Raw genomic sequence first — 17737 nt, forward strand, 5'->3', positions numbered from 1 at the left:
GGTGCTGGTTCGAGTGAATTTTACGGGTTGCTTTAGTGCAATTGGTGGTACACACACACACACATATGCGCACATCTTTTCAAAATGATGCTGCTAATTTCTTATCTCGATTACAAGCGAACATAAAATGTGGAAAGCAAACGGGGAAAAAAAGAGCACTTCGAGACACCCACTCGAACTGTTCCTCTACATTATGAAGCGATAAAGATGTGAAAATCATGCCTTAGACAATTTGCCTTCCTCTTCTTCTTTTATTTGATTTTATTTTTCGTTAACGCTTTTGCTCTTCGCGTTTTGCATTTGCTACAAAGCATTGCAGCTACAAATTAAATCGTAAAAACATGAGACATGTTGAAAAATAAAGAGTAAATGAAGCAATTCAAGGCATGCATGTAACGGACGCATTTAATATTCGTACATTTGAGCGTTGTTTCGATAGAAGAGCAATTTTTGAATACACAGTGCTTTTCTGTTGTTGTATATCGTCGTCGTCGTCATCGTCATTGTTGCCCGCGATTCGGCTAGTGTGTATAGAGACGTGATTTCCTTTTCTTCAGTCGGGCGATAATGATAGATAGATAGGTAGAGAGAATCATAGTGTATTGGGAGGGATCGTTTTAGCCGGGCTTAATTAGCAAGTGTTCGATATCGCATCATTCGATATCATTGAATGGACACCAAGATAAATAGCTGATCGCTTGCTAGGTGGTACATGTTTGTTGGCCACAACACGAATTTAATGCGATGTTTCGACTTATCAAACCATTTGATTGCTGAGTCGCTTGTTTCTTCACTTGCCGTTATCCAATGCTTATCGACCTGTTTTCCCATGTCATTTGCTTGCCAGGTGATCATTCACTGTTATCATGTATGTGTTTGTTTTTTTCGTTGTTGTTGTTGTTGTTGTTTTGTTTGGCCATTGCGATAATCGCAATTCATTGATTTGAAATTTTGTTTCGATTTATCGGACGGTCATTTAGATAACACATGACTTTTCCTCCTTGAGACCAAAATCAAGTCGGCCATTTTCCATGGTTCAAACCATCGCAAAGCCCAAAAGAAATGAACAAGTTTTTTTGAAGAAGTGAAGAAAAAAAAACACACCACAACAAATTTCATAAAACAATCATGTGTCAGCTTAGTACGATTACACTCATTTTATACTCTGTTTTTTTTTCTTCTTCTCGTGTGTATGCGTGTGCAGCGAAGAAAAACGTTCAATTCATTCGACAAATATTCACTCATTTCATTCATTCGCTTTGATATAACAAAATACGTTTGTTTCGTTTCGGTCGGTGTTTGTACATATTTTATAGCATTATTCAAGGTAAAAGCTGTCAATTTTGTCGTTCGAATTCTGTGTCTGTGTGTGTCTTCTTTTTTTATTACACATTATATTGTTATTAGCTTCTGCTGAGCAAGTTGCCGCTTTTTTTGTATCTCAGAAAAAAAAATAACACGCATATCTATACACATTTGGAGCGACGCAAAGTGTCTTAAGCCAACCTCAAACCATTTTTGAACGAGAAACAAAGAGAAAAAAAATGACAAACACACATAAACACCACGATAAAGTCGCATATAGGGTTATATTCTTAACATTTCAGTTTGATTGTCGGTCGGTCGGTCGGAGCTATTGAGCATTTTGCATTTCAAGAGCATTGATCAAATAATCGTAACAGTTAAATCGAATAATGTGACCCATACACATTTGAATAATTCGAATCGCTTTTGATGAAACGCTTGATCACATCAACCATCAATTTGGATGGATCAACATCTGAATCACACACACACCCGTCTTTTTAAGGAACTCATAAAATTGTGTGAGGCGACAACAGAATAACTGTTTCAAAAGACAGGCACCAAATAAAAACAAGTGATTTTACGTTAATGCTTTTGGGTTGATCTGAAACTGTAAAGCAATCAACTGAATTTTTACTATCGCACACGATTGTGAATCGAAGTGAATTTTCGATAATTGTCCACATGCCGAAGCAATTGACCATAATTCACCCAGTTACATGCGATTTGATCGCTGTTTTTATGGCATTCGAAAATTCCCCATGGAATTTGTCATGTTGTGTCGTTTGACTCAAAATTCTCATTTGTTTACTGGATGTTTTGTCGCATGAAGCATTCCAGCATCCGCATCTCACATCGATCGACTCATAGCCGATGGACAAGCATTAATTTGCATAAATTTAAGATAGAAAACGAAAATGAATTCGATTTAGCGAAATAAATTAAACGGTTTTGATTCTCTTTCTTTTTTATTTGTTTCTCGGTTGTTGTTTTTTTCTCATTATATTACATTCGGCTGAATGTATTGGAGATTTATGTTTTTGTTTCTCTGTCGTCCACAAAATATGAATAAAAGGATTTGGATTTTTGTACTAAAAAGTGCTTTGTGTGTGTATGTATGTAAGCATGTGTTCGGTCACTAGAAGGTCACATTGACATATATATATATATACATATTTACTCCGTTCATTCTTCAGTCATGTCATTTTGGCGATTCCTTTTATTCTATTGCCATTTTATTGCTTTGATTATTTTTCGGCGAAGGTTTTTTTCCACGTATCGCTTTTTGTCATCTTGACCATAAATAATAAACACATAATTTCCTTATAAATGTGTGTATAATTCATCCGAATAAGCGATTTCAAAAGCGTTTAATTTTTAATTTGTTGATTTTCTTTTTCTGTCGCGTGTGTGTTCAAAGATCCACGTGTTTTGGAAACCAACATCAGCAGCCGCAGCCGCAGCAGCAGTAACAACACCGCGTATTACGTGATTGGCTTTTGGGCGCGCAAATTCCACGAAAACAAAACAAAACACATCAAATATTCGGACAATTTGTAATACTATGTCCGACAAACATTTGAAATTTGTCATAATGATCGCGCCGAGAGGAAAAAAAATCATTGCACCACAAATTTTTATTCTGATTTCATCGCCAAGAATTGAATAATAATAGATGAAAATAACACTTACCTTATCACAAAATACTTTGATTTGACAGTAGCCACGATGGAAGATTTGTGCGTCTCGGTGATCTTCGAATGTGTCAATTTGGATGTGTAATGGTAAACCCTGTGGAAGAGAGAATAAATAGTGATGAAATTTCGTTCAAAACAAGAATCCACACTAATTCTTATGTGCTAAAAGGCTACAATCATTTTGCAAACAAGGTAATCACTGAATCGGCTATTTACACTCCGGCGAATGGCTCTGCGTAGAGAATAGATAAATGCTTCAACAGAAACACTTTACATTGCAATCAAACGGAACGAGCAAATGACAAAAATAAATGTTACAACAAAATAAACGAAATGCGTAGGCTAATCGTAAGACATGAAGAATAAAGAGAAAATAAAACAGCATCCAGACGACATATACACTTAATCGCAACTAGACCATTTACGTGGTTAGCAATTGGCATCATCAATGGATACCTTTTGTCCTCACGCACTTTTATTCAATGCCTTTTCCATTCAATCAGACACTTGAACAGACTTTCTGTTTGGTCTCTCTCTCTCACTCTCTCTCTCGCCCGCTTGGGGTGCATTGATGTTATGTCTCGCCATTCGGACAAATATCGTGTGTTTTTCCGTCATTTTCAGTTCGAAAATGGTCGACTTTAGGATATCTAGTGAACAAATATTAATCTTTGTGTTTTGCAGTATATTCAAATAAAAAACCGAAACATCAGCAGCAACAACAACAACAACAACAAAAAGTGCGTGCGTAATGTAACGAAATGGCAAGGCAATCAGCATATCCGACAGATATATGAGGAGGATGCGTGTCTATTTCATCATGTATTTTGATTGTAATGTGTAACAGCGTAAGGAGAGAGAGATTGTGAAAAACACAGCCATTCATAGTCGTAAATACACGAGTAACAACCACAGCATCCAAACACCTGTCTAATATTCATTCTCTCTCTCTCTCTCTCTCTCTCTCTCTCTCTCTCTCTCTACGTGTTCGGTGTTCAATGTTCATTCATGGATAATCTCTGGTCGTACGACAGGTAACTGTGTGGTTCGAACGAAGTTCAAAATGGTGCGACACAATATCAAACCGACAAATATCCGCAGCGATAATTTTTAATCGCTTTGCCAAGCGACCGAACGATAAATATGTAGAGACCAGAAGAGAGAGAGAGAGAGAGAGAGAGAGAGAAAAAAAGAGTATCAAATACACAACGAATAGACCAATCACACGTGAAAATAAAAAAAAAATCGAAATAATTCGATGGGACGATGTGTTGCGTTCGCTTCTTCTTTCAATGTGAATGGATTTTGATATTCTGTGTGTATCAAATGGGCTCTCATTGGATTGAGTCTGATTTATTAGGCATTTATTTATATGCATCGTTTACAAATATAATACTAGAGTGTGTGTATAAGGCGAGAGAACCTTTTGATCGTTTGCCTGCGCTATAGCACATATATATAAATGTTCGAGCAATTTTTTTGTTTCTCCTCAATTTTTAACTGATTACCAACACTTTGGACATTCCAATCGATACGATTTTACATTATTGTATATGGAATCGGCTGTTGCTGGCCTGGCCTGGCTTTTGGGCATCGTTCTTAAACTCTTCTTTTTTTTCGTTGTTACTCTCTCAGCGTCATTATTCGTGCGTGATTGCTCGATTTATTTATTTATGATTTGATTTTACGCGCTCTTTACATCACTGTCCAATGCGTTTGCTTTAATTAAGCTTCAGCTTTTTTTTCCAACGTTTTTTTCCCTTCCTTTTCGTTTGTTTGATGGTTGTTGCATTTGAATAAATTGGCTTTTAAAAATGTTCAAGCTTGAATTGTTGGTCACCATAGATTTGGTTTATATTTATCTCTATCGCTGTCGATCTCTATTTGTATCTACTCGAATTTCGTAACGAAAATCAGTTTAATTAATTGCCACCATTTTAAAGGGATTCTAGTCATTGCTCAAACTCATGTTTGTTTATTTTTCTCAATGTGTCGATTCAAGTCGTTGCTCAAAGTCAGGTTAATTGAAATTGTCGCTCATTTTTATGGCTTTCTACTGAAGAAAAATGACTCGGACAGAAGAAAAAATCAGGTGATTTCAAGCACGGTTTTCGAACGGACAGAGGAGAGTGAATTACAAGTCTTTTTTTTATGACATTTGCGCTATCCTGTATAAGTGTGTATACGTGTTGCGCGCACGATTTAAATCATTTCATTCAAGTGGTAAAAGATACTTTTACCATTGAATTTACAAACGAAAATGGCCTTAAAAAATGGGCATTCGCAAAGAAAAAGGCTGCGTGTGTGACAATCGTACACATTTTCACGGCGCTCTTTTCTCGTGTTGATATGAGAGCATAATCAAAATCCTGCCCGTGATCACACAAAAAACCACCTCGGCAGAGAGACAGCGAGAAATAAACAGATAAAGTAGAAAAAAAAATCACTTCAATGAAAAAGAAAAAGGAGGCGAAAGGCTTATCGAGCGATCAATGTCTCATTGCGCGCCCAAGATCTTTAAAACCCACAATTTGGTATGTGAATTGGTTGCTTTTCTTCTTCTTCTCTCGATTCGTTGGTATTGTTTGTATTTGTTGGCTGCATTTTGGGATTAATTGAATGGACAAAGAGGTATTGAAATCACTTATGTGAACAACATTCGATTTTCCGTTTGCCTTTGCTTCGTTTCCACATTTATTGATTTTGTGTTTATTTCTTATTTTTGCTTCTTTTTTTTGCTGGTAATTTTGGTGGCCGTTTTGCGTAACCAATTCCGTGAGGCAGCACTGACCGTTTCTCATCATTCTGATACAGATTTAATTGTGCCATATATATTTTTTTGTGCGGGGTATTGAAGCGAGCCGTGTCGTCGTTGTTAGCGCATTTCAAGCAATTGGTAATTAAAAATGGTGTACTGAAATAAATTTTAGAATGCTATTCATCTGCAGCGTTCACTGGTAAAATTGGAAACGTTTTGTGTAACATGGTTTCCGACTGATTAATAAGCTGCGATGAATGAGCGGCGAACGCGCGCACTCACACCGTTCATTACCGAAATAAAACATAACACAGATAAACGTAAGCATTCACATATCAACCGAATTTTAGAGCGAACCAAAAAAAAAAGAACGAGAAAAAAAACTGTCGCAAAAAAATTAATGAGAAACGAAATTAGCTCGACAAGAAGAGGAAAAAAAATGAAATGAAAAAGCATCGAGCGCAAAAGATTGAAAGAGCCGATGTAATTGAAAGGCTTCGCCAATATAGTTGACAATGAATGTGCCACGCAATGATAGTTATGCCACTTGTCGCGGATACGATTAAATTAGCATATAAAAATTAATGGGGCGTACAACGTACATAGTTGCTACACATTAAACGTAAACAGCTCCGTATTTTGTATGTGCAAACATATTTTTTTCTGTTGTTGTTTTTGTTCCGTTCCTCACTTCATCACATGCAATAAAACTTATTTTTGGGTACGCCAATACTTTGTTTCAGTTGGTTGGTGTTCGTTTTCTTGCATATGGCCGTAAGTAAATCGCTTCACAATGATAAGACGGGCAACATTGGGCGAAGCAAGATAAGACAATGCGGACAGTGGTAATGAAGCTAACTGCGTCTTTACGGCTTGAAAGTGACACAGTAATAAAAATGTGCAAGGTAAAGGTTCCAATTGATAAAAAAAAATTCAGCCAAACAGAATCAAGAAACGATCAATTAATGGCCATTTTACGAATTATTATGAGAAATGTGCCCTCTTTTAGTTGCTGTACCTTGCCGACGCGCTCCTTTTCTAGATACATACACAGATCCACCGACCAGATAAACAATATTCGTTGCGATTTCAAATCGCCCATTTGATTGCACTGTGCTCAAACAAATGCACCGATTTTTCTCCGGTCTCTTCGACTAATTTTCCAATTGAATCAATTAATAGATCATAAATAATTCCATTTTATTCTTCTAATTAAGATCTTCTCCTTGTTTTCGTTGCAGACCGCAATTCGTGAGATGGAATCTACATGATCATTTACACCAGTCACCGCCGCCGCCACAGCAGCAGCAGCAGCAGCTAATTTAATTAATTCTATCAAAGAGCCAAATTGTGTACAGTCCGATATAAATGAATGAGTTAAAGTAAAATCATCTAAATTATTAAAATTTGCTCTTAAGAACGGCATAAGCCATAAACAAAAACACATTATATGGGCTGATCGACTGTGAAATGCACTTACAGCATTAACTGCGCAGGGCAGCGAGAGAGCAGGGCGGGCGAGAAAGAGAAAGAGATTCGAAGATTATTCGCGGTTATTTTGGTTTGGCAGTGATTTCATTCAATTTGCGCGCTGTGTTGTTGACAACACAACTCCTCGATTGTGCGACGAATGCCGCACATAAAATTCGAAGAAAAAAAAATTTCATTCGCCACCGATCGAGCAATCGGAATTGGAAATGGAAATGCAACGAGCCGAAAACAAAAATATCAACACGAAAAAAAAAATAAAACACAAAATTCAACTCACCTTTACGCCTTTCTGACTGCTAAAGTCTGTGCTCAAACATTGTACGGCAATGTTTATCTAAAAATGAAATCAAAAATATCAAAAAAAGAAGCAAAAAAAATGAATAAGAAAACATAAATTATATAAATAAATTTCAATATAAAGAAAAAGCAAGCAGAAAAAAAAAATCAAACAAACTCAGTTGAACAATCAAGTGCAACTTTATTGGGAAAAAGTTGATGTCAAGAATCGGAAATTTCGTAAAGTAAACTGCATGTTTGTGACGGAAGAAGACAAAGTAGAGGGAAAAAACATACACACACACACCCATCAGCCAGATCAATTCAAAATCAAATGATAAAGAATTAATTAAATAAAACAATTGGAAAAATTGTCACAATAATCGATAAATTGAGGATAATCGTCAAATAAATTCGTTTCAATAATAATTATAGTCAAACGAACATCGAAATAATAGGTTCAATTGAATTAACTTGCTGAAAAAAAGTGCCCCTCAAACCATCGAATCGCATTTCATTCGTGGACTCTTGCTGGCTTCTAAGTGCACCGTAAATTGTTGAATGTAATCAGTGAGCTTTTGCGGCCAAACGCAGAAGAAAAACAAATGTTATCTGAACTATTGATATGTGTTGCGTTGCTGTACTGTGCTGTGCCGGATGCATCAAAGTTAATCAAAGAATGACGCAGAAAAATGATGATCGCACAACGGTGAGAGACAGATACAGACACGAGAAGACAGTCTTGCGTCCGACACAGCCTCGAACCATTTCTCGGGATAAATAATAACGAACTGTCAATGTGACGTTCACAACAGCGTCTACAACAAACAGTCCACCGATTCACGGTCTATTATCCTATGATTATCATTCGTGTTACCTTTTTTGTTGTTGTTGCTTCGCTACCTTCATGCTGCAATGTGTTCACGGTGCAATGTGCCATAAGGATTGTTTATTATAATTAATTGAAATGTGTTGTATTTTCATATGATTTTGTTCTTGTTACACCTTTTTTTGTCGTACAAGAGAGTCTCGAGTCGACGCAGAAGAAACCACGGCAACAACGATCTCAACAATGTTGCAACATTGTAGCAATCGCTGAAGCCACTAAAACACATTATAAATTAACGCGTCGCAAGCTGTTTCGTATCGATTTGCTCATTTTGCGCGTGCATGCATCTCTTTTCGTATGCAAATGATATGTACATTTACACTTGTTGCAGCGGCGTGTGATTTTTTTTTCATCTCTTTCTTCTCTCTTAATTACACATCGAAATACGTATCGATTCTTTGGTGTTGGGGCTCCACACATCAAATACTATACGATATATTCCATCTATGAAATTGACGCGTTTCCAATCTGAGCCGCTGAGTGTTTGATTCAACTGGAAACACATCAGTTGCAACATCAATCCCGCAATAAATATTAATTTTTATTCATAACTTTGGCGAGTGTGTGTGGTGTGTGCGTGTGTGTGGTGTGTGCGTGTGTGTGTGTGTGTGTATGTTGTGTGCTGATTTTTCTTTTATCAGTGTGTATCTATTCTGTTCGTCGTTCTGCGATTAGATGCAGAGAAGTGAAAAAAAATACATTTACACGTAGTTTGATACTTGGACATTAAATATCGATAGGAATAGGTAAATACAACGGCGCAAAACTAACGTTGACAGTTTATATACGATGTTGTCACCTTATCCGTTGTGCATTTCATATTGCATACCAATTTATGATGCAATGCAATGTATGCAAAATCTTACAGAACAGCTCAAGAAGAGAGCAAAAAAAATGGTGTTCGCCGTTTGTGTGTCTTTTTTTTCTCTTTCATCTCAATTAACGATATTTTCGACACAATTTTAATACAAGTCAATGTTGCCACATCCACCAAGTGAATCGAGTTGTCGAAGCTTTCAATTTAGCTGGCTCGGAAAAACAAATGCGGAGAAACAACCATTAAATCATCAGTATGAAATATTTTGTTGCTCGACACCGACTTTGGCTTTGGATGCTATTTATAGAAATCGGCCAAAGGAAATCCATTGAGGAAGTGGCGTTTTTTTATAGGTCTTATTCTAATCGACGCCGCGGTGTCGATGATTTCATTCATGACCGTAAACAAAGCACACAACATTAAATGAATTAGTCTTGTTTTTGTTTTCCGTAATCGAAATGTCTCACTGATTTATTAATACCATCGGAATCAACACCCATCTCAATTGTGCTACTGACTTTTTTTGCCATGAACTATATATATTTTTCTTCTTCTTCTCTCGCTTCATTTAACTGTCATGTCACACAAAGATACACAACATTCGAATATGACGAATTAAGTGATCTGAATAGGCTGAATTCTGAAAGAGTTGAATAGATTTTTAAACATTATTCCAAGCGGCTGTGTGGTGTCAATAAGTTTTCGCGACTCTTTAATGCCGAGTAAAAGCGTGCGCGCATACGTGTGAGTGTGCGTATGTGTGAGATAGCGAGCAAGTGAAAAATAACAACGTAAAACAAGAGATGTAATAAACAAAACGGCCGCAGCAGCATAAAAAACGAAAATCTGAAGCAGGCCTAGTACAAGACATGCAGACAGCAGACAATGTTTATTATACATATATTAAAATGATTAACGGTAACTGAAAGCACTACATAAATCTTTCTAATTATAAATTGCCATATTCTAGATGTTTTAATTGCATTTTTTTTCCTTCTCTCAATGAAATGCAGATAAAAACATCTATATAGAAATATGTGACTCCATTTTGTGCGCACTTTTTCTCAGTATCTCTCCATAAAACCACCAAGTGTCTACATGTGCTAATCGTGAAAAATGTCATTGTAAAAATATAGACTAAGTGAGATGGAGAGGAAGAGAGTGAGCGAGAGGCGATAGACGAAAGAAAAAGCTGAGTGAAACGTCTCTAAGATTGGAAATGAGCGTGTGTGCATGGCCAACGCACATCAAATCAAGTGATTCATTTCGATTTAATATTTTTTCTTTTTTCTTTTCATTTCCGTTTTCTTCACTTCGTTGCTTCTCCTCGGTTTGTTCACTCTTTTGGTGTTATTGCGCGGCTAATTTAAATGAAAGCATCGACAAAAACACACATCACCAATGATGTACGCATATCGAAATGATGATAATTAAATATAATGTAAGAATCGACAGATTGAATACGAATGTCGAAGGAGGAAAATTTAGCGGGGCGTGCGTAAATAGGCAGCTCACACACGCAATTTACGGGAAACATTTGACGCACAAATGGTGGCGCACTCTTTTGTGAGTGTGCCAGAGCGCTTCTATGTACATTATTTTTAAGCTGTTTGATACCTTATATTTTTGTGTGTTGCTTTCAGTGCGAAAATTTAATGTAGTGCAGAAAGTTGGCCACAAGTAGATTAAAACCACGCATATAATGACTGCATGCTGTCTTTTTAATGTAATAAATTTATTGGCGAACGAAGGCACTTGGCGATTTATCTGTGGTATGTGTTTTTTTGTCGTTGGTTTGTTCATTTGTTCGTTCTGGCGACTCATAGTCACACAAACTCTTTGGATGTTTGTTTATTTGTGCATCGTTTATTTTTTTAAATGCGTGGAACGAAGCTTCTGCAAATTTAACAACTTAATCAGTACGTACAATGTGCATTATACCGTCATTCCGGATATCACTCGAGGTGAGTGCATCGCATGAACGTATTGGTTGTCGTTGTTGTTGTTGGGACGCTCGTATGCACAGACATGAATGAATAGATAAATGAAAATTGTGCTTGATCACAAGAGAATATGGGAACACACACACAAACCAAACAGCCGAAGCAAGTGAACCGTGTGTCGTCCCCTTGAATGACTCACTACCATTAATCAAATCGTTAATTTTTGTGTTGTCCGCATTTGACACTTCTGACAATCTAATTAAATATTACTATCAACTAACATTACACTCGTATGGCTATCTCTCTCTTTGTATGTGTGTGTGTGTGTGTGTGAGTGACCAGTTCTTCATTTTTTCAAAATTTTCTCCTTTAATCGTGCGCGATGACTTTACGAAACGAAAGAAAAAAAACTAATTTTACAAATGATTTTTTTTTTCAGCTGCAATTTCCCTGGATGAACAATTTGCCGTGTGTTTGTGTTTTTTTCTCTGTGTCTTTTAAATCGTGTGGTGTGGCTTACCTTGGCAGAACTCTCAAGTGGATTCCAGTAAACAGCGATCGCATTGTGTGATACTTCTTCGATGCATCCCACTAAACCGACGGAATTCTTTGTATCTGCAAATGAAACAAGAAACGAAAAAAAAAAATAAACAAACAAATCGAAAAGAGAATAAGAAAATAATTATCATGTTGAGTATGGCAAGTAATAAGAAACCATTCAAACGGTTACGTCGCCTCGAATTTGATTTTTAATTTCCACCTGTTTCACGTCACAACTAATGCATACCACATATTATTTTTTTTTTTAGTCGACATTACGATCTACAATTGTCATACGGGGTTTTGTGCGCGCCATTTGCTTTCAATTATGAATCTAATTGATTGGTGGAATAAAAGCCATTTAATGGCACGAGCCAATTGGAATACAAACACATGTATAACCTTCTAAGCCGATGCCAACAAGAAAAAGAGTGGTTTTTCTTTGTGTTAACGGTAAAATTGGTTAGAATATACACCGAATTTCTTTTTCGTCGGTCGAAAGCAAACTAAATTGCATTTGAATCTGTATTGGATTGCGCTGCTGTAGATCCACTAATTGCTGCATTATTCGCTGCTGTCTTCGTTATTATAAACAAATGACATTGCAGAAAAGGAAAGAGACACACGCAAAAAACATACACACACACACACATAATTCGCTTTTGTGGTGCACAAGTTGTGTGTCTTAACACCGAATAGATGTTTAATCCAGATAAAAGTTGGCGATGCCAGGTATCTATTGGGTCTGGGAATTAGTTTTGTCGATTTTTTTAAATTTTCAAACATTTATTTGAATACCAAAATGAAATTACATTTCAATCAAAATATTGTCCATCGGAAGCGATGACCTTCTGCCACAATGTGGGCAATTGACGGATGCCTGCCTTAAAAAATTCCTCATCTTTTGAGGCTATAAATGCATCGAGCCAATTTTGGATTTCTTCAACTGAAGAGAACCGCTCTCCGTCCATATGGTTTTGCATCGATCGAAACAAATGGTAGTCGGAAGGAGCCAGATCTGGGCTATACGGGGCGTGAGCCAAAACTTCCCATCCGCTATTTTCCAAGTAGTTTTTGACCGATTTCTCAATGTGTGGCCGAGCATTGTCATGTAGGAAAATCAATGTCTCTTTTCTGGTCTCCCATTTCGTGCGTTTTTCTTTGATTGCTTGTTTCAAACGTATCAATTGTTGTCGGTAGAAAGGCCCATCGATGGTTTGACCACTTCTCAGCAGCTCATAATACACCACTCCCTCCTCATCCCACCAAATAGACAGCATTACCTTGTCGCCGTGAATTTCTTGTTTTGGCTGTGATGTTGCTGGTTGGCCGGGCTTAACATACGATGCTTTGCGCTTGGGGTTATCGTAATGAATCCATTTTTCGCCACCAGTGACAATTCGATACAGAAAACCTCTTTTTTTGTGCCTAGCGAGCAGCATTTCGCAAGTCACCAAACGCCTTTCAGCTTGAGCCGGCGTCAATTCATGTGGTACCCAATTTGACAACTTGCGAATGAAACCAAGGGCCCTTAAACGATATCCAACAGTGCTTCGGTCAACATTCAATGCTCTGGCAAGCTCATCTTGAGTTTGATTCGAATCTTCATCGAGCAATGCCTCCAATTCCGCATCTTCAAACTTTTTTGGCTGGCCGGGACGTTCCTTGTCTTCCGTGCTAAAATCACCACTTTTGAACCGTGAAAACCACCGTTCACATGTACGTTCCGATGGAGCATGCTCACCATAGGCTTCCACCAACATTCGATGCGCTTCAGCCGCAGTTTTCTTCAAATGAAAGCAAAAAATTAATGCTTGCGGGAAATGTTGCTTTTTCGGTACAAAATTTGACATATTTAAGGCGCAAAAAAAAATGTTTATCCAAACTTCGATGAAATGATAGATGATGATTTTTGTAGTTTGACACTAGACCACTCATGTGAAAAAGAAAAAAGTATTGCCCGATACAACCATGCAAAGTTACGCCATCTTTTGAAAAATCGACACGATTAATTCCCAGACCCAATATACACGTCCCTTCATTCAGCGGTGTATTGTACAAATGCAAATAATGTGCGAAGATACACCGTGAGTGCGTACCACTTACCAGAGCCAACTGTGTCATTACTCGCAGCGAATATGCATACGATATGCATAGATATGGAGTGTGTGCATGAGCTAGCGGGCGAGCGGGCGCGCGTGCAACAAAAAGTGATACAGACGAAAAGCGACGTTTACATTTGCTGAAGAAAATTTGATCTTATCGATTCAAAAAAAGAAGGAAAAAATGAGCGAGGCAAACCAATATAAACAGTAAAGAAACAGTATTATTATTAAAGACGAAATGAAACGAAACGCAAATCACATTTAATTGTAACTTATTGAGTGGATCTTTCATTATTGTTGAACGAATGCAAAATGAAATGTACGGACATAGGATACGCATACAGAGCGAGAGAGAGAGAGAGAGAGATGGAACGTGAGTGAATGTATGAGGCTTTCTCATGTGTGTGAGTGAGCGTGTCTCTCAGTTCGCTCTCTTTTTTTGTCATTCATATGCATATTGCAAATTGAGTGTGCGCTCATTCGCGCACAGTTTGGTCAATGCGACGCGATGGGAACTATTTGCAACAATATTTATTCCACTTATTAAAAATTGAAATTTTTATAATTATTATTTGTGTAGTGTCTTTCGAAATTATCGTTAAACACATGTGTGCGTGTTTTTGATTTGCTCGTTGTTGTTTCGTTGTTCAGTTTTTATTTTTCTCTTCATCTCTTCTTTTCGTTCGATTTTCCTTTCACTCATCGATTTGTGTGAACAACCATGAACCGTGGATAATTTCTGTTTGTGGCTGATGTCTGTTGTCGCCCAACCGTGTGAGTGCGACAAATAGTAAACAAAAACGCAAAATTTTGTAGAAAAAATGATTTAAATAGCTATTAGCTAGCTATCAGGTTCAAATGGCACAATTATGCCACAAACATAAAAATGATAAACACCGACCCACCGCCATCATTTTCCCCGCCAATGACAAGTGACGGCAACGGAGACAATAGCCACGTAATCTGTTTGTTTGTTTTTTTCTTCATTCAAATGGCATAAATAACATTTAAACGGTGTGTTTATTGTGTTTTTTTCGTTAGAAAATCCACTTCCCTATTCCGCAGGGGAACATGTCAATGCACCGAAACATTCGACCAACTCATCATTGATCAGGTCGTTCGGTTTTGTTTTGTCTATTCCGTATAATTGGCCAGCGCAAGCACAATGACCGTACAAAAGGACGCGCACAACTGATACATACATTCGACATCTAACGGCATCATTGAACTTCTGAATGAGCGAACGTGCACTGTCATGAACTTTTGAGCGAACATGTGTATGTGTGTATACATGTATGTGACCGTTCACGCTCGTTCGCGCGCGCGCACACATTTTCGAATGCGATTGCGGAATTTTCGGTTGAGAAATGGAAAAAAAAGCGAACGTAAAACTCGAATACGTCAAACAAATAAACAAACAAGCCGATAAAAGCGATTGGATCGAGGAAACAACAGGTAGAATGATGTCGCACAAATATTGTCGCCGCATCAGATGAGATGGCCCACGTTGACAATGAAATGTGCCGTTGAGTGTAACAGAGACGAAACAAATGAATATATAGCAAAATCATAAATAGAAAGAGCAGATCGTTTCGAGGTCGTAGTTTATAGATTGGTAGGTTTGTGGCTTGATAGCATATCCATATATTTATTTAGTTTTTGTCTCATCTCTGTTGTATCGTGCAATTTTGCCATATCGATCGATCGATCGAAATGATGGTCGCGAAATCGACTAAATGATATTCAGCTGTGCGTTTTACAATCACATAGCCTTGATAATGCACATTCACACAAATATAAAATTCGTCTTATCGATAAATTACGGCTGTGTAGCCAGCCAATAAGGAAAAATTTTCGTCAATGTTTTAGCATCGTTGCCACCAAATGGCCCCATCGCGAGCAACATTTCATAATAAACGTAAAGAAACCAAACCAAAGCAAAACACCAATTTTATATTCATTCCGTTGTGAGAGAGGAAAAAAAGAAGACAGCATAGCATAGCACACAATGGCAACCGTAGTTCAAGTTTGTTACTTTCGAACGTGACGATTCAATATCTGCAATCGATCTCAATGCTCTTTTTTTGGCAAGTCAATTACTTAAACATTGCTTCGAGTTACATTTTGTGTGTGTTTGTCAACAAAAGATGCTCACAATCCGAAGCATATGTGAAAACGTTGACAAAATTAACAATCGCATTTTATGCGAAATGATCACGTCATCGATTTGAGCAATTGCCCAAGTGTACATGTCATTCTCGGAAGATTGTTTTTAATGAACGAGATAGAATAAACGGTGCCAATTTATATGGTTTCCGAATAATTCTCGAGTATAATGAGCTTGGGTAATTACAGTTTATTCGTGTTTAATTATCACAATGCCGAATAAATGTGATCTGGTCAAAGGAAATTTACATAGATGCATACATATTGGATGCAATGCACGGAAATCGTTCGAAGCGGTTATTTGTCATAGAAAATGCAATGTACAGCTAGGCATCGTTTCGGTTCCGTTATCAAATTGGTCATTTTTATAATCGGTATTTTGCGTGCACCTGCAAGAATGGCCAATAAAATGCATTCAAATTGCGTACTCTCTTTGATGTGGCACAGCTGTATGCTGTGCACCGCAGTGCATTGCTGGGCCATTTGAATTAAATAGAAACGCCGTTTGAATCATAAAATTTTTTACCACACGAAACAAAAAAGATGCACACCGCACCGAGAAGAATTTGAAGAGATAGAGAGAAAAAAAACGGCACAGTGTCTCCCATTTAATTGCTATGGCTGTTTAATTAAATTATATTGGTTGCAATTGGCAAAATCATTCTTTTGCTATGGCAATTTTTTTTCGCGCATCTTTCGTGTTCCAGTAAATAGTTGGAAGATGTGTGTGTGTGTGCGCGCGGTCATGTAATAAAGTCGCTATTTCAGTTTATGGCTAATGCACGATTCCACCTAATGCCAGCCCATTCCAATGATGATCATTCGATGAATTTTTCCGTTCATAATTTTCTTGGCTTGTGGTTTGCCCATCTCCGCTTGTTGGTTTGCCTCCTTTTTTGGTTTTTGTTTCGTGTGTGCATTTTATTATCAAAATGTCATACTTTACCTGCATCTAATATTCTCTGTTTGACTGAATGCTGCCTGCTGTGCCAAAATTGCCATGCTTTGATTTCATCTTCGGGACTCTTTTCTTCGCGGAACATCAGCATAATAACACTCTGCAAACGAAAATCACCACATGAAACGAAATGAAATAGTTGTTGTTTTTTTTCGTTAGTTTTGTTATTGTTGTGTGTATATTGCTACAAAATTTAACTAAACACATTAAAATGAAAATGATCGCCCGGAAAAAAAATATATCGCCTAAGTATGTTTGAGTGGACACTTAATTTATTTAATCATAAATTGTCAGATTATTTCGCAATGTGCGATAAAGCCCCGACAATTATCTGATTGTAAAAGAGCGAAGCACACAGAGATCAAATTTGAAAAATCCAGTAGATGAGGACTGAATAGCGGAGAAAAAGATGTTTATACGTCGATTATAATATGCATATAACATTAAGAAGGCTTGCTTTCGATTCGCTTACGGTTGTGTCATTTTAATTGTAATTTTTCAATTGGAATTCAATTGTTTGATTGGTTTTTTTTTCTTCTGTTGAATTGAGATCAAGCGCTAAAAAGCAGGAACAGAAATGTGTGTGATAGTGAAATCGGTGAGTTAAACGGTGTGCAGGCCTTGGAATGAGTTTGGTCATAAATTTTTCATTGACGACATCAAACAAACATGCGCAAATCCAAACCATTTCAAATTTATGCAAAATATTGTCGTTCTAATTGATAATGGCGCCTTTTTTAATTTTCGTTGAACAATCACACATACACGCACACACACACACGATCTGAGTGA

The 17737-nt window shown here is 37.3% G+C and overlaps 1 protein-coding gene across 6 annotated transcripts in view; it reads right to left on the bottom strand.

Moving 5' to 3' along the window:
* Positions 1–17737, bottom strand: part of LOC129578473 (protein grainyhead) — a 144924-nt gene that overhangs the window by 10751 nt on the left and 116436 nt on the right. For all 6 annotated transcript variants that reach the window (XM_055467141.1, XM_055467138.1, XM_055467139.1 and 3 more), the window contains 4 exons: positions 16934–17045; positions 11697–11791; positions 7529–7585; positions 2998–3096 (listed from right to left, as the gene is read on the bottom strand). In XM_055467141.1, the coding sequence (XP_055323116.1) occupies positions 2998–3096; positions 7529–7585; positions 11697–11791; positions 16934–17045 (363 nt within the window). The remainder of the gene's footprint in view (positions 1–2997; positions 3097–7528; positions 7586–11696; positions 11792–16933; positions 17046–17737) is intronic.

The sequence above is a fragment of the Sitodiplosis mosellana genome, unplaced genomic scaffold (assembly GCF_009176505.1).
Source record: "Sitodiplosis mosellana isolate CC-2019 unplaced genomic scaffold, AAFC_SMos_1.0 Smas_scaffold_6226, whole genome shotgun sequence".
NCBI lineage: Eukaryota > Metazoa > Arthropoda > Insecta > Diptera > Cecidomyiidae > Sitodiplosis > Sitodiplosis mosellana.